Source organism: Semicossyphus pulcher, unplaced genomic scaffold (assembly GCF_022749685.1).
Source record: "Semicossyphus pulcher isolate SPU_LCO1_2020_fin unplaced genomic scaffold, fSemPul1.0.p SCAF_22, whole genome shotgun sequence".
Lineage (NCBI taxonomy): Eukaryota > Metazoa > Chordata > Actinopteri > Labriformes > Labridae > Semicossyphus > Semicossyphus pulcher.
The window spans coordinates 6,346,183-6,364,938 of NW_027211696.1; the positions used below are offsets into that span (position 1 = coordinate 6,346,183).

Consider the following 18,756-nt stretch of genomic DNA (forward strand, 5'->3'; position numbering starts at 1 on the left):
CTTCGTATATTAGCTTGTTCGACTCACCAAATTAACAATCTGTATAAAACTGGTCATAAACGTGAAAAAAATGGTTGATTAAATGCCTTAAATGCCTTTATTTTTTGCTGATTCTTTATACAGCGTCTTTATTTGCTACTCTCTCCTCTGCCTCCTAATGCATCACTTCTCTCCCTTTCTCTCTCTGTCTCTATTTTGCTGATGGAACAAAGTGATCCTCTCGCTCTTGTTTTACATCAACACACACACACACACACACAAACAGCTACACAACCCAGACGGGCTGAGTGGATCGGTGAGGGGAGAGAGCACAGAGAGGGGAACGATATGATGTGTGGTCGAGAGGATGGCAGGTGAGAGCAGGGAGAGGGAGAGAGACTGACAGCAGAGAGGCAGGCGGAGCGACTGAGATGGTTGGTTTTAGAAGAGAAGGGAGGAAGGAGAGTTTTAAGGAGAGTAAAACAGAGAAGGAGGCGGTAAACAGAGGTAATGGAGTGAGTTTGCAGGATGATGAAGTGCATTTTTAAAGGGTAGGATATGAGACGGACAGATCAATCGTGAAGCTGGTTAGAATGAGGAAATGAGACAACTGACCTCCCTTTACTTATTTATCTCCGTCTTTACTTTAGCTCTACCTGGTTGAAAGGTATATTAGTATGGAGAATGAGGAGTTGTACGCAAAAAAAACAAATAAAACGTAGATTTAGAGGGGGAAATATTCAAATTAAAAGCATGACAACAGCAAAACACGGCAGTCTGAAATGTTTCCCTTAAAGCATGCGAGGGGGAGAGAGTAAGGCCTGATGGGAAAGCAGCGAAGTAAAGGAAAGCCATATGATGAGTCAGACGTGTGTGTACATTCGAGCGCTCTATAAATTGCACCGCAGTGAAGGAGAATTGAAGTATGAGAGGCAGAGGAGAGCAGGACAGCAAAGCCTCCGTTCTTCTTTTGATTGCTCCGAGCGTTAGCCGCCATGGAGAGAGGGACCGGGTCAGTTCAGACGTGCCCGTCAAGGTTAATAAACATCCTGAGAGGAAATTGTTTTGGAGCGTTATTCATAATGTATAAGACAGTGTCAGGGATTTTGTCTGTGTCATTGTGTGCATTAGTATTGTAGGCTGGACACATAATGGCTACTGTATTATAAGACTGATTGCTATAGGGGTTTGGTCTCAGTGACAGCAGCCTTTATCTAACAAAAACACACTGTGTGCTTAACAGAAGTAAATGTTGCTAAGTACCCAATGCTAGCCTGCTCTTAGCAAGCGCAGAAGTGTGAGCCTCTTACAGAGTTTGAAATACCCTCTATGGTTCAGAACTTGGCAGGTATTATATGCTGCTGTTTGACAAATAAAATAATGGTTAAATGTCCTGAAAAATCTGGCAAAAAAACTTGTAAATTGCTTACTTTAAAGGGGCCACGTGACGTTTTTGACCACTAGTAGTGCTAAAGAGCAATGCTTTTAAAATGGGGAATATATTTTGTTAGTAGAGGTAGAAGCCTGCTTGTAAGCAAACGTGCATGTAAACGATTTGGTGGGAAATAGAGAATGTAAACATGGCTTTGTTTGTTGACAAAGAAAACCCACAAGGTAGCTTTAAAGGGCCAGTTTGCCGATTTTCAACCTCAGTCCTATCATGCTATTATGGGGAGCTAATGCCATTATGGTAGGAAAAAAAACTGCATTTTTGCTCTGTGCCTTTGGAGGACGCTATCCGCTTCTGGCTATGGCTGCCACTATGCATCATCTGGCAGAGGCCAGGGAGCTTGCTAAACTACACTTCCTCAATCTAGGACGCCCGCCTCCGATGTCATGTCTCGTTCAAAATCGTCAGGTTTGAAATGTAGATTGCAGACCTGAAGATTTTTTAGACGATCCACCGGTATATTCTCGTCATATTTCGGATTCTGTACCGCTCTGAGCCATTGCCTGCAGCGAAACAGAAGTATTTCACTCCAGCATCTCCAGGGAGGGGCGCAATGCACGCTGGGTGTTGTAGGAATGTAGAATGGGCGAAACCACGAGCTGTTTGTACAACTTTCTCCACAGCTATGGGGCCAGTTTAAAATATTATTGCTTCTGTTGATTACAGAGAACAGCAGCTTTGACTGACAGTGGCTTTTTACAGGGGGAAATGCTCCTTTAAGTCATAATATGTGCCGGTTTTATCCTTAGCATGAAAGTTAGTCTTCACCTTGAAAACAATTTGACAAAAACTATCTTACAGAGTAAATTTAAACTGAAACCTCATCTTAGTGTGTTTAAAAGTGTGCTCTGTTGCACCTGTAACCACACCCACTAGTGATGTCACACTACATCACATCAGCCTCTGTTTGTTTAGCTCGGCTATATCTGACTTTTATGTTCCTTATGTTATTATTCTGTACATTTATACTAAGTTGTTATGTTGTTACGTTATGATTTAAAAGTTTTTTAAAGGCAGACCTTTATTCAACACAATGCGCAAAATACAGCACACAACATGATGCTACAGTGTTGGGGAATGACCTCATAGCTATGATGTCATTGATAACATGAGAGATTACACACCAGACTGTTGCTAAACCCTTTATTATTCTTTGTGTAACTTCCTGTGATGCTACAGTGAACAGAACTGAGAGCTGGAAACTAAATGTTGTTTTTGTCCCAAATCCTGTCGGCCATGTTGGCAGAAGCCCGGGTCACCACACGCTGTAATGTGTGTAAATTTACAGCATGAGTCACTGTGAGGAAACAGGAGAAAGGCTGCGTGTGTGTGTGTGTGTGTGTGAGTGGGCTGATGAGGTCTTTGTTTACTCTGGTGCAGCTCCATGACTTTGTTTTCAGTTATTGTTAAATTTTTACTATCAGATTTTAATTACGTGGAACAAGTTCAGATTTCGGTTGTTAATTCTTGGCAGTCAAAAGGCTTTTTTTCAAAATAAAAGCTCCATCCTGATTGGTCAAGTCTTGTGGACTTAGTCAGGGTTCATGAAACTAATGACTGAAATATAGAGCCAAAGAGATCACACACACACACACACAATCACACACACAATGTGATACCATGATAACTGCTCCAAACCAGCCATGTTTTCCTCCTCAGTACCCTCCACTGCACATGACAGAGCAAAGCACACATGGGGCACATTAACCTCTCTCTATCACACACACACATACACATACATTTTCCTCAGGGAAACACCAGCTGGGGCATGAAGAGTATGGTGTTGCCATGGCAACTGCATCTATAGGTGTGGCATTGCTGAGTCGACAGGAAAGGAGAGGGGTGTGAATGTGTGTGTGTGTATTCAGGATATGTTCTGCAGCAGTAATAAACAGATGTCCACATGTTTCACACAGATGGATAACAGACATCTGCAGTCAAGCAATGCACCATCATACTTTTCTCTATCTCTCTGCCGTACACACATTGCTATGCATTAGATGTGCAAATTGTAAGCAACTTAAAAAGACAACAGAAACAGAAAGTTTGTCTTCTTTCTATGGTTTTCTAGTGTTTCCAAAAGCTGTTGGCACGTCATGATGTTATTAATAAAGCAACAAAAGAGAGCCCATGTTACACAACACAGCAGTGCTGCTTCCTGTCTAATAGGGCTGCACTATTTATTAATTTATAAATCCCGATCACAGTTTTGGCTTCGACCGGGATATTGACGTTTAAAAAGTGTGCTCCTCCCGTAGGAAACTCTGCCGCATATCAAATCAAGCGCTCCTTAAGCTGACGGCCACGCCCCCCTGCAGGGGGCGATCAAGCAGGCGTGTTATGTCGTGAGTGTAGGGCTGAACGATTTTGAAGAATATCTAATTGCGATTATTTTGAGTCACATTGTGATTTTGATATGATTTGTGATATTAAAGGGAATGATCATTATTCTCATTTTCATTGAAAAATATGAATTAGTGATTATGGTGTGATTTTTGCAGGGATCTGTACCATAGCGAAGATATTTGATAGACTGGTCTGTGTATGATGTTTAGGCCAGAACATCTGCAGCACAAGATTTAAATTAAAATGTTTTTTAACACACTTCACCCTTAAAAAATATTGCGCCTCCTGCGATTTTAATATTGCATTAGCCCACATTGTGATTTCAATTAAATTTAGCCCTACATGAGCGCCTACCTTGCGGTGGCAGTTTAGAGATGAAGACTAAACAACAGAGACCGATATTTCGGTTCAACGAGTGCCCACGTTAATTGGCGACTTTCAGCCGAATACGTCTGTGGTTGTCGTGGTTACAGCAGCTGTTGAAAACGGGAAGAGAATATGTAGCTGTCCTCGTCTGCACCGCAAAGCAACACGACTAACTTGTTCAACCAGCTGGAAGGACAGCACAAAGTGCAGCGCGATGAGAGAATGAGGGCTGAGAGGAAGAACGTCGCTACTCCCCATCCTTATAGTGTCAAGTCAGACATCCATAACAGCGACGCTGTACAGCGTGGCATTAATAATTGTGATCATAATATTGATCAAAATAATCATGATTAGCATTTTGGCCTTACTAACTTATATCTAGCTTGTAAAAAAAAAGTGGACTTCCGGAAGATAAGATGATATGGACACAATGCTGCATCTAAAAATACACAAGAAAATAAATGTCTTTTAGCTATTTTGTTGCTGTTTTAGTCGTTATGTCATTTAATAAGATGTCTTTTATTTACTCATTTCATTGATATAAAACTCTGCACCGACTCTAAAGAAACAGCTGTCTGGAATCATTGCAATAAAGTAATAAAAAAACAGACTTAATTGCTATTTTTTATCAATACGCTATTATTTTCATACAAGTCAAGCTAAAAAAAAAACAGCCTTTGATCCTTTTTTTCATTATTGTTTTATTATAGGCGTAAACTGTCTTCTAAAGCCCCTAAAAGCTTGGCTTCCAATCTTGCATGACTTAATGACCGACATCAAAGAGGAAAACAATCCACCAGCTGTAATCAGATTCTCATTATTTGTTGCTGCATCCTGATTGGTGCGTGACATAACCTCTATGAGAAGAGAGCAGGAAAAAAAAAACTGCGGGATGTCTCTCGAGTAAAAACCTGTTCAAACTTGTTCAGACAATCCAATCAATTATCGTCAGAAGCTGTTTGAGGAAATATGTTTTGAAGGCCTCAAAGATCACCGGCTTAATTTAGAACCCTTAGGCATGTACACTCTGCACCCGAGTCGGCGTGCGTCTCTGCAGCAGACGTGTTTCTGTTCCATTCAAGCATATGTGGCTACATTGCTGTGCTATTAGCAGACGTATTAAACTAATTTAGATTGAATTAGGTTCATGTTAACGATCTAATTTAATCCAGAGAACATGTAATTGAATGTGTATTATCTCTAATCAGTCTGTATCGCACTCTGACATCAACACGCCAATCAGTTTCTAGAATAACTCTGTGTGTGTGTTGGTGTGTACATACATAAAGCGTGTATATCCTACTGTAGTCTTTATGCTATTTTTGTGTTCCTGTTTGTTGTGTGTATTTATTTATGGCGGGAAGAGGGGTTTGTATGTGCGCAGATGCTTTGGGGAAATGGATGTTTACTCCCCTCACTGTTCTGAGCATGTGTGTGTGTGTGTGTGAGAGAGTGTGTTGCCTATAGGCCTACTTAGCAGAGAAAGCACGGGTCAGGAGGCGAGGGAGAGACGTGCAGTTAGAAGACGAACTTCACAGTCAAACATCATTAAAATCTTCTGTGTGTGTGTGTGTGTATGTCCGTGTGTGTATGTGTTAGTGTCTCCGGCTTTTCTTGTTTGCGGGGATAAAGTTTTGCATTTCTGTGATGTCTAGGTTACTTTTTCCCCCTCATCGTCGCCGACAGCGCTGTCATGTGCATCTGAAAAGCCAGATAAATGAGGCAGAAAAGATACAATTCAATACACAGGAGTGACAGTATTGTTGGTACAGTGTAATGATAATAATACAGCAAACAACTCACACATACAGGGAGGACATTCAGCACTATAAGCGCTCATTGTCGGCATATACGCTCACTGTCAGTCACGGCGTTTGCATCAAAGTGCTGATAGATGTTGCTCGGCAGGTTGATTAAAGAGAGAAAGAGCTGTGTTAGGTCTTTGAGCCAGAAACAAGAAGCAGGAAACAGAGTGCTTCACAGAGGAAGAGACTTTAAAATATGAATGGTTGAGTCAGACAGGGACACAGAGAGAGAAAGATGCTTTATGTTTAAAGTTTTGACAAGATTTAACCCACTAACATTATTGATGACAGCTAGGGACACAGTGGGAGGTCACTGCTTTAATAACTGAGGTCTTTAAATAAAGCATCACAAATTGTCAGACATGTTTTATGTACAGTATGTTTAATACATAAAGAAACATTGCTCAAGTACACTGCTCCACTCTCAGAACCCATCGGTTCTCATGGCGATGATACGGCCTTTGGGAGTGAGTGCTAACTTTGGTGGCTTCAGATGTACCCAGCGGTTAGCGATAAAGAACTTCCGGCTATGACTTCCTTTCCCGTGCGTTGTGTTGTTTACAGTCCGACTTGCAACTTGAGAAGCGGGAATGGAGTTGGAGTTGAGATATGGCGGGTAAAGACGGATCGTTAGCTGTAATTTTCTGATTATAAAGATCAATAAAAAGCTGAATTGTCGACAGATTACCACCGATGGGAGCAGGGATGGCATTATGGCAAATTGCGTTCAGTCTCTTTTTCTCTCGACATGGACTGTTTTTTCCAGCATGCAACCAAAGCCTGCTGATTGGTCATCCTACAAAAGGAAGGAACACTTCCGATACTAAAATCTGGTCCTGCGCCTCATTAGAGTTTAAACTTGCTCAAAAAAGTAAGGGATGCAGATAAAATGTATTAGTTCTTCATCACCAAAAAGATACGCCCATTATACGGCCGTTTTTTTCAATGTAAGAAATGTACGGTGGCCCTGAAGGTCAACTTAAAAAATATTTTTAAAAACACAAAAACATCACAAAATGTAAAAATATATTGCGGAGCAAAAAAATATTTTACTTAACAAAATATTTTACCAAACAAAACGTAAAAATATTTAATGAAATACAAAAATATTTCACAAAATCTAAAAAAATATTTCACAAAACAGAAAATATTTCACTAGCTGCAAAAACATTTCAGAATACAGAAATCGTAGGACTACAATACTTGTTTGTGATTGGACAAAACCCAAGTCATTAGCAACATCATAGATGTCATACATCATTTCCTGTTTATAGAGGCTACTGCAGTGATTGCCTGTGTCACGTGTTTGCATTGATGTGAGTTCAGTCCAGTCACAAACAAGTAGTGTAGTCCTACCTTCTCCTTATTCTGAAGTGTGTTTTGTCGCAAGGGAAATGTTATTTTAATTTGTGAAATATTTTTGCAGTTGACCTTCAGGGCCACCGTAGAAAGGAGACATCAAGCCATCAAAATCCATACCAAAAACATCATCCAACTTCCCACAATCTACTTAATGTTAGACCAGGTGTGCCATAGTTAAAAATGCATAACTTAAAATAAACTTTACTTTAAACATTGAAGCTTTTAAGGTTATTATTAAAGATGTAGCACAAGCTGTGGCTCACGCAGCGCTAAACTGTGAAGAATGATTGTAACAGACATTTTGGGTGCATTCGCTTTTGTTTCAACTTCCCCACAGGGGCCTTACTTCCACAAAACATCATAATATTTTCAAGTTTTTAAAAATGTATTTATTTTGACTGATTCACCGTCTTTTTTTAAAATCTCTAAATGCTCTTGAAACAGAGTCAAGAGACAGTAAATGGTTGAGAAAAGGTGAGCGGAGAGAGAGTGCAGTTCTGAGAAGAAGAGAGAACCCATGCAGTGCGGAGCGGCACTGTGCTCCCTGCAGTCTCAGTGGGAGTGTATCTGTATGTCATATCCTGTCCACCAGCTGTCACTCAATCCAGGGGGTCTCTTCTCTGACTCCACACTGACTGACAGCTTGCACCGGAGCTCTGTGTGGATATATTTCTGTAGTAATATATATATATATATATATATATATCACATCCAGCTGCCTCAGGGGGTGAATGCCCTGTGTGTGTGTTTGTGTGTGTACGTGTGTGTATGTTCGTAGGAGACACTCATTCATAACGACAGTAGAAGGTCACTGCTATGTATCTCATATTCTCTTTCTGTCTCTCCACCAGTCGTCAGCCTGTTTCTGTCTGTAGACACTATATCGGTGGTTTACTGATACTCTCTGATCTTATGAGACATCAGTCATGTTATTTATGACTTTATTAGTTTAAATACCTTTTTTAATCTTTTTCAAGTGCTTGCAAATACTAAGCTAACTTCTTATCATTCCCTCCCGTATGAATCAGAAAGTCTTCTTTTTGGTAACCCCCAAAAAGGGGCGGAGTCAGAGTTTAATGTTGAGTTTGAATCGTTCATTTTGACTTTAAACCACCATATGTAAAAAAAAAAATATATGTGTGTTATTTGATTACTTAGTTGTCGTGATGGATACTCAATTGACCAATACCGCCTTTAAGGAGAGGGTCATGTGACTGACTCATGTGATAGCTGAGCTTACAACCCCGCTAGCAAGCCAATCTGTGAGCTGTTAGCGCTAAGCGAACTGTTTTTTCCCTGTTATCTATGATACCACTCTTGCTGTAGATTCTGCAAAATGTCAATTGGAATTAATTTTTGTAAAGGAGTTTTTTTTTTATCTTACAGTGGCATTGAGCTGTGTCCTTCTCATTATCTCAAACTCGGCCAGTCTGACTGAATACAGTTTGTAGAAGTCTTTTGAAGGGCAGCTCGCTCATTAAACAATCTGAAGGACAACTCTGTCAAAGACAGAACGGATTAATCAACTTATACTAAAGAGCCACTCATTGTAGTTTCAGAGTGCAAGTCCAATTTTGTACAATACAAGTAGAAAAGCTAGCAATGCTACCAAAAACTAGCCTTGTTGGGACCTTGACAGTATCCATCGATCAAGAGCTGCTCCAAGATGTTTACCCAACATTGTGCTTTCTTTATTGCATCTTTACAAAAGTGGTTTCATTAGCTTTGATTCGATGCTCTTCTCCCCTTACTAAGAAAAAAGAAAGAGTCAATATGAGCAGTATAATGTTACCATCACTCCCTCTAATGCTCATATCATTTTACATGCGGGTATTATACCCGTGTGAAGCAGCGTGAATGTAACAGTGGAATCAGGCTGGAGGGCACAGAGGGATTATAACTGTCTGGAGAGCGGTGATACTGGCCACGTACATACACAAAAACCCTTATAATGCCTGTGTATGTGTGTGCAGGGGTGTGTGTAATAGGAGATAGGAGGGTACAGGGGTCTTCATGCAGTAATCCTGGTTTCTATCTCCCCCAAAGGAGGGGAGACACGGAGCTGAAGGGGGGGGGCAGAGAGAGGCAGAGGAGGTGAAGAGAAACGAGATCAAGGGATAGAAAAGGACTTCAAGAATTGACCTCTTGACCCTGATACGTGTGTGTGTGTGTGTGTGTGGGTCTCCAAACCCAGCCCTGTTCCTCCCCCTCTGCTGCCACCACCACTCGGGGCGTTTCCATGACAACGGGGTTAGAGGCTAGCCCAGGAACAGAAAAAGAAAAGATGCATCCTGACGTGAGCTTAAGATCTAAGAGCTGCGGTCTCTTTAGAAGACATTCCTCTCTTTTCCCCCCCCCCCTCACTTTGCATGCCGGTAAATGCCGGAGACTTAATTTTCTTCCCTGCAGGTTTTTAAGACTTGTCAGCAATTATCTTCCGTTTCATTTCTCATTCATGCCTCCGCTCTCCTCCGAGTTGTTTGTTTTTTTTAGTTGCGCCCCTTTTAAATTGCTGGAGGTTCTCTGCTTTGTGCTGCTTCCGCAAGAATTAGCAAACAAACTAGTTCAACCACAAACAACAACATGCTGATTTGTGCCAGAGTTAACGCTCCCACCCACTGTAAGGTGCATTGTAAGTACCTGTGGCTGTGTATATCTGACTTAACATCAAACACATGCACTGATGAGCTGGTTTCACTTTGTATTGTTGTACTTTCAGTTTAATCTGGTTGTTTTTCCAATTAAAAAATGTTCCTTTGCTGTGTTTTAAAACTGCAACTTGCACAGAAATGAACTGAACAAAGTGATAAACATAAAATAATATAATCAGCGTGCAGCCGAACCAAAAAGCGTTCTATAAAAAGTGTGTGTGTGTGCATAATATATGTATAAATATGTGCATACATTTAGAATCTCTCCCCATTATCATCCCTTTCATTTATTCCCGTCCCTTTTTCCTCCCACTGATGTTGAGTGATAGCGGGGTCAATTTTCACTCGGGGAGGGTGCTGTGATGTCATCAGAAGGAGCCGTCTAATTGGCTCGCGGTGAGGGGAAAAGCCATAAGTGCATGTTGATGTAAATTAATCTTGTTATTATTTGTGTTAACTGTGTTCTTCTCTTTGGTTTCTTGGTGTTACTTTCTCACAAACCTCCAAACTACAGCCCAATCCTTTTAATAGTGCCACCCATGTAGAACACACATAACGCAGGACTACATGGATGATTGCGCTTGCACTCACATCCTGCCTGTGCACACTCACACACACACACTAACCAATCACTTTCCTCTTTTTGCCTCCCCGGGGAAACAAAGTCCTGCATCAGCTGCTAAATTGCCCAAACTGTCTCATCTGCTAATGGGCTACCTGTCTGCCTGCGTGTCTGCTTCTCTGTCTACAGTAATGAGCTACTGTCGTCCGTCTGTCTTTCTGTCTGCCTTCCTGAATGTCTGATGTTTGGTCTTTATGTTTGCATGATTTGCTTTGTCAGTCTGTCTCACATGCTTCAAAGGAGTTATGTTTGAATGCTGATACTTAACTCAAAGAAGATGCACAACAAAGAATAAACAAAGGAGCCTTCTTACATTTGTATTTCAGTCATTTCTATGCTATACTTCTACTTCATGTATATGGAAAGTACTTGTTACAGTTACAGTACTAAATAGCTGTACTAGCAGAGGCAAAAATAGTAGGTTAATTACTTCTACTAAAACAAAGACACAAACTGTAGTATAACAGTGGCAGTAGCAGTAGTGGCAGTAGAGGCAAGTGTCCCAAGTGTCCTTGAGCAAGACGCTGAACCCCAAGAGCTCCCGGTGGCATAGCCACTAGGTATGAATGTGATTACTGATAGACAGGTGGGCACTTTATGTAGCAGCCTCTGCCATCAGTGTATAAATGTGTGTGTGAATGGGTGAATGTGACATGTAGTGCAAAAGCAGCCTTGAGTGGTCGCCTAGACAAGAAAAGCGCTATACCATTACAGTCCATTTACCATTTACCATTTAGTAGTAGTAGTAGCAGTAGTAGTAGTAGTAGCAGTATTAGTACTGGTGGCAGTAGTACTAGCAGTAGTAGCAGTCGTAGCAGTCGTAGCAGAAGCAGTAGTAGTAGCAGCAGTAGCAGTAGTACTACTAGTAGTAGCAGTAGTAGTAGCAGTAACAGCAGCAGTAGCAGTAGTAGTAGCAGTAACAGCAGCAGTAGCAGTAGTAGTAACAGCAGCAGTAGCAGTAGCAGTAACAGCAGCAGTAGCAGTAGTACTACTAGTAGTAGCAGTAGTAGAAGCAGCAGTATTAGTACTGGTAGCAGTAGTAGTAGTAGAAGCAGTAGTAGTAGCAGTAGCAGCAGCAGCAGTAGTAGTAGTAGCAGTAGTATCAGTACTGGTAGCAGTAGCAGTAGCAGTAGTAGTAGCAGTAGCAGCAGCAGCAGTAGTAGTAGTAGCAGTAGTATCAGTACTGGTAGCAGTAGCAGTAGCAGTAGTAGTAGCAGTAGCAGCAGCAGCAGTAGTAGTAGTAGCAGTAGTATCAGTACTGGTAGCAGCAGCAGTAGTAGTAGTAGCAGTTGATGTCTTGAAGTAGAATTACTGATGATAGCATGTCTGGCAGCAGTACTTCTTGTTGCAGTAGCGCTAAAACATTAGTGATAAGAGTAAAAATACTAACATAAATTAGTATACACATTAGTAGTATTAGTACGAAGTTTAAAGAGCTACTACTCTTCTTCATACACCCACAGGCCAACAACAATACTATGTGTTGCCATAACAACCAAGGACTGCATAGTGAGGGTAGGAGAGAAGAATACACCTAGTCATTGTTATTATACCAGTAATGTCATGTTGGTCTTTGTACAAGCCTCCTATAGCGCATTTTTTCCTTTGCCACCAACTTCTTTCTCCTGAGTTTCTGTGCCCTCTAGATCATCTCTGTCCCCCCTTTCTGTTTATTATAAGAGAGTGTTTCTGCCATTACTGCACACAGTCTCTGGGGTGTAGTCGCAACCGCAAACAGGCATACAATATGTACAAATAGCCCCAAAGAGTCATTCCTCTCTACAATAACCATGCGGTGGATTTAGATTGAAGGCTTCCGGTGCGTGTGTTTGACGCATACTTTTTATTCCCCTCGTATGTTAGAATAAATCTCTCTTTCTGCACCGCTCCTTTATTGTCTGTTCATCTTTTCCTTCCGCTCTCAACGCGTCCCACCTGATGTCAGCCTATTCCATGAACCGTGTCATAAATAGAGCCCCACTGACATTTCAATTTGCCCCATAACCCTTCATATATATGTACACACACATACAAACACACACACACACGTACACACCAAGTTCATTGTAGAGCATCAGTTCGGTGGCAGGCCTCTCCTGGGTTTCCACAGAGACAAGGAAAAGCAATAACTGCACACTTGACCCCGCTGCTCCTTTATTGGCCTCGTCACACACACACACACATTTGCACTCACACACCTCAAATCTAATCTGGGAGAGTGAACCTCCAAGGCGATATTCCTCCATCTTTCCCCCCCTGAGGATTGGAGAAGAGAGGCAGAGGAGCAAGGGGAGAGGCGGAAGCTAATAATTTCATCTTGCAGCGACCTGGAGACGATAAGATCGATTGTTTGGCTCTTGTTGTCTCCTCGTATCACACACACTTGTGTGGGAAGGTGGAAACACACTGTGCACACAAAAAAATAGTCCCCCGCTCACACTTCTGTCTCTTTGCCTTTCGCACAAACTCATCGAAAGTGAAAAAAAACTTTATGATTGTGAAGGGTGATGAAAGGAAGAGGAGGATGAAATGTGTGCAAGAGGGAAAAGAGGAACAGAGAGAGAGAGAGGGGCGAGAGAGATTGAAGGAAAATATTAGCAGGAGCGACAGGCTAGCCTTAGCGACAAGTTTGTTTGCTGTTTATTTTGGTCTCCAGTCTCATTTCTCCTCATATTGGCAGAGTCGGGATGATTTCCTTTGCAGTGTTTATTCCTGTGTGGATTCCTTGTGTTGTGTAGGAGTTTGTGTGTGAATGTGTGTAAAAGTTTGTCCTCTGATTGCCTCGTGTAAGAGCATCTATCTGAACTCAGTCTTTCCACTACCATCGATTTTAGTGGTGCGTTCAAGGTCCCAGCGTTAGCCTTCCTGTTTATCTTTTCATACCTGATTAAAACGCTCCTGAGTAGATCAAATATTCAAACTTCAGAAAACACTGAGCGCCTATTGAATCAAACATTTTATGTGGATAGAAAGCTTCACAATTCAAACTCTTTATTTCATTAGATTTGTCTCAGAGTTTGATCGCGGATTCAACCAATCCTGGTGTCAATATTACCCAAGAATCTCCAGAGTTCTCCAGATACAAACAGCTTTATTGTCATGTTTAACAATCCAGCTTTCCCCCAAACAGAAATACGAAGCTTTTAAATCTGAAACACGATCCGTTCGTTTGTGTGCGGACTGAGTGTGTGTGTGTGTGTTTGTGCGTGTCAATGTGTATTTGGCATCATTGCAATACAAGCCCTCCTGAGTGACCACGCTCACAAGCTAAAGCTCGGTCTCAGCAGAACATGAGAACAATAAGAGATTACTCGAGATGATTTCTGCCTCTCTGTAATCAGGTCAGGGTCAATTGGATTGTCTGTGTGTGTGTGTATGTGTGTGTGTGTGTGTGTGCGGATGCTTGTGTGGATGGCAGAACACAGTGTTGCTTCCCTGCAGTGTTGCCTTCTGTAAGGCAGGTGTGTGTTTTTGTACATGAGTGTGTGTATTCGTGTGAATGGTATTCTGCTGTAGCCGCGGGCCACTACAAATTACGTTATTATACGGATGCACATTTCTCCTTTTTTCTCTAAATTATAAATATATGTATGTACTCAAATCCCTCTTGAAAAAGCGTCAATGGGATTAACCAGAATAATAGTATAGTATCTATGTTTGTGTACAAACTACAGTCCATGTGATGTCCAGCTGACCTTCACCTCTCCTCTTTCCGTGCAGTTCTCCAAGGAGAAATACCTGCTGGAGTCTCCACCTGAGAAACTTCGCAAGGAGCTGGAGGAGGAGCTGAAACTGAGCGCTGCTGACATCAGGAGCCATGGCTGGTACCATGGACACATACCCAGAGAGGTAAACACACACTGGGAAGTACACTGCGGAGTACGTGGTGTCACTAGAGGTACTAAATTGTTGTTTGAGAACAGATGCGCACATCATTTCCAGGGCAATAAACCCGTGTGGTAAAGCACTACCTGCTTATGAAGGATGTCCAAGCACATTTACTGTTGCACATAAACAGAGCACACTCACACACACACACACACAAGTCCTTTCGGAGCCATATAGTGTTAGAGCTCAAATTATTACACAATAAATAGATATAATAGATGCTTGTAGGTTAATTGGTGTGAAAGGTTGACTGGCTATCAGTCCAGGGTGTACCCCGCCTCTCGCCCAATCACAGCTGGGATAGGCTCCAGCCCCTCCGTGACCCTAAACAGGATAAGCGGAATAGATAATGGATGAAGGGATGGGTGGTCTTGTTCTCAGATGTGTTATTCAAACTAATTTTCTTTGGGTGTTGGACATTTGGACACACAAAACCAAACATATAAGGACGTCACCATAGACTACAGCTGTGTCTCAATTCGGGGGCTGCATTCTTTAAAGGACGCGGTCCGCGGAGGATGAGTCATTGTTAGCCTGTTTAGACCGCTGAGGCCGAACTGAAGTCTGTTCTGCGGAGGATTTCCTGTTTGTCCCCTAGCAACAGGTAGCTAGCAGGCTAACTAGCTATCATAACTAACGTCATGTAACTTAACCTATTATTTTAAAGATAATTTGTTTCAAGGACCTTTTCATTTCACCATTTGTATCTCTAGCTATTCAACTGAGATGAAACCAAAAACTTTGACATTTCAAAGTGTATCCCTCGGACGTTTAAGAGTCCACCATCCCGTTTGAATTGGGACACAATTAATCTCGGGATACAGTGGGCCGCGAAGGATGCACCCTATGGATCCTTCGCAGCCCGGGAAAGGAGGACACATTTGTCGGCCACATCTGAAGGATGCATCCTTCAATCGGCCTTGAAATATAAAGCCTTTGAAGGATGCAGCCCCTGAATCGGGACACAGCTTGTTTCACAATTTTCTGACGTTTTATGGACAAAACCATTAGATTATGTGGCTGAGAGATATAGTAGATTTCTCAGTAATGAAAATGATCATGAGTCGCAGCAAAATGATGATTTTCCCAGAAGGTTTGTGGGACTTTTTTCAAGCTGAACATTGGATCGATTAGAAGGAAGTCACAACTTTGCAACTCTAGTTTTAGACTTTATGTTGATTATACAAGTAAAGTCTAATGTTTCAGCTAAAACACTGAATGTTTGTTGTTTTATTTTGTACTAGTCAGTGACAAGTTTTCATACATTTAGTGTCAGAAAACCTGCACAGATATGAATAAAAGCTTGAAGTTGACACTTCATGTCACACTCTCTCAGCCTCTTTGGCAGTGAAACGCTGTTCCATAAATGATGAATGGCTTCTGTGGTGTGAGTTTTAATTCTCCACATTTCCTGATGGATTTTAAAAAGAACCAAATGAGATAAAAGTACAAACATAATAGTGTTTCTGCGTGGGTTGGTGTGTTTGTCAGCCAGCAGTAAATAATATTATTAGTTGATTTCTTACTTGTCCAAAGTGTCTGGCTTTGAAAGCACACTTTAAATGCGTTTACACACAGAATGACACTGATTAATGAATCCCATCATCTGTCACTGCTCGGCAGAAATTGCTTTAGCGTTCAGAAGGAGGGGAACCTCTGCCAAACAGACAGCTGTGTGTGTTGCTGATGAACGCAATCGAATTTCACAGCTGGTGACTGAGACGCAGATATACAGAGGCCTACACACACACACACACGCGGCATGCACATGTGGAGGACACTCGTTCAGCCTCTGTCTCTGGATCAACCTCTCTGTTCACACACACGCATAAACACAGATTCAAATCAGCCATCTGTGAGTCTTTCCTCTTTTAATTTACATAAAATATTCATGTATTCATGGATTTGCCCCTTGTGTAAAGTTGGGGAAACCCCGAAGCCCCCTGGTTACCAAAACAGTACTTAGTGAGTGGATATTGCAGACATCCTCTGTAGGTACGGTGCATCAGCCCATAAATCCTTCCTTCCTGCTTCTGCTTCCTTCCTGCTACTTTAAATTCCTGTCTTTGCATAACTCATTTTATATCCGTTGTAGTATATACTTGTTAAGTTACATTTAGCTTTGACAACAGCTAAAATTAAAGACAGAATCGTTTAATTTTCTAGGTGCATCGTGCTGAAATCTAAACAGACAAAAGCCTCGAGGCACTGAAGTGATTTCTTTATATTCTATGAGTTGCCGAGACTTTGCAAACAAACCACACATAGGAAGCTCTGTGACTGTAACTAATTCATTTATTTATATACACCACCAGTTAAAAGTTTGGACACATTTTCTCATACAAGTGAATGGGAAAGTGTGTCCAAACTTTTGACTGGTAGTGTATATATTCATCTATATATTTAGTTTATCTAATAAATACATTCGTGGATGGACATAGAAGTCTTTCTTTTAACTATTCACATTAAAAGGTGTACAATAAATAGCTATGAAGGCAACATTTTACTGCTATTTACAAAATGCGTCTGTGAAACATGTTATGTTCTGTGTAAAACAGGATATATTCTGCATAAAACGTGAAATATTTAGCATGGAACGCGATATATTCTACTTAAAACAGGATATATCCTCATGGGAGATATTCTGCGTATAATGGGATGTATTGTAAAACATGTGTAAACATGATATAGTCTGTTTTAAACAGGATATATTCTGTGCAAAACATATTTTCTCTGTAAAACATGATATATTCTGTGAAAAGCGTGATATATTCTGTTTTAAAACCAGAGATATTTTGCGTAAAACATGATATATTCTGCTTAAAATGTGATATAAAAGCTTAAAATGTGATATATTCTGTGTAAAACATAATATACTTTGAGTTAAACACATTATATTTTGCGTAAAACCTGATATAGTCGGTATAAAATGTGATGTATACTGCATAAAACAGGATGTATTTTGCGTAAAACATGATGTGTGTTAAACACGATACACACGCAAAACATAATATACTGTGCGTAAAACCTGATACACTCTGAGTAAAACGTGATAGATTCTGGGTAAAACATCTGATATTCTTAATAAAGTGAGGGATCGGTGAAAACAAAGCCTCAAAATAAAGTCATGTTGTGAAACAGGAGGGGTAAGAGGATCCTGCTCTTGGCCTGAGCTTGTGATCTGTGTAAATACCGCCCCCTGCTGGTGTAAGACACATTTAGAAGCACCACATAACGTGCCGCGCTGCATTGCATATTTCATGCCTTGTTTCCTCTATTGAGTGGATTTAAAGCTTCACACCTTCAGCCAACCTTCTTTGCAGGTAGTTTAAAAGAGAATAGCGCTCAGTTTGAAATATGTTTCTCTTTTACTACTTTGTTACAGGATCAATATTTGTGATCTCTAGTTCATACAGAAACTAGAGACACATCTGCGGTGTTTGATATCAGCAAGATGTACAGCCTGAAGCCGTTCCATTGACCGAGAAGGCGGAGATAGCTTTTTTTGATTGCTTGTTTTGTCAATACATTCAAAACAACTTTCATTATTGCCACAGCGCTGAACTCAATAAAATGCATCCTCAGAAATCATCCCGGCCATTGTCTCCAGCATTTTATCCATCATTGCCAATTGAAACAGCGCACAGCCGAGACACTTTGGCAGCCAGAGAGATGGTTGTGTTTGTTCAGAAAGTGTCCTAAGGCATTGTTATGAATAATCGTGATTGTCTAAATTCAATTATTCAACAGTCAAAGTGTCAGAAACAAAATATTCACACTCCTGCTGCGCCTCATTGTGACGAGTTTGCTTCCAGCTCTTTTGTCTTTTGTCTCGTTTTATTAATTAAAACCATATACTTGTTTTTCTCTCCTTGTAGGTGTCAGAGACTCTGGTTCTACGTAACGGAGACTTCCTCGTGCGTGACTCCCTGACCAGTGTGGGTGACTACGTACTGACCTGCCGGTGGGATAATGAGGTGCTGCACTTCAAGATCAGCAAAGTCCTGGTCAAATCCAATGAGACAAAGGTTCGTGTTAAAGCTGTTACTGGCTCTCTGTTTCACCACTTATAAGTGGCACCTTCTGCCTTGTTGTTTAATTTTCTCTGTTTTTATTTAGTCATTTTAAATTTGCCTTATATACTGTAGGCACAAAAGACAGTGGCTCAGTTAATCTACTATTGTTGTTGTCGGTAATATCTCATTTATTTCATACCAAAAGATAAAGAATAAAACATTCAACCTTGGAACTCGTTAGCTTGTTCCAACATGATATGGTAGGCCATCA

The 18,756-nt window shown here is 41.1% G+C and overlaps 1 protein-coding gene across 1 annotated transcript in view; it reads left to right on the forward strand.

The window, feature by feature from the left end:
* The window catches only part of sh2d3ca (SH2 domain containing 3Ca), a 56,188-nt gene that overhangs the window by 27,893 nt on the left and 9,539 nt on the right, over positions 1–18,756 (forward strand). Inside the window, exons 3-4 of the mRNA XM_069673608.1 lie at positions 14,302–14,430; positions 18,348–18,497. Coding sequence (XP_069529709.1) covers positions 14,302–14,430; positions 18,348–18,497 — 279 coding nt within the window. The remainder of the gene's footprint in view (positions 1–14,301; positions 14,431–18,347; positions 18,498–18,756) is intronic.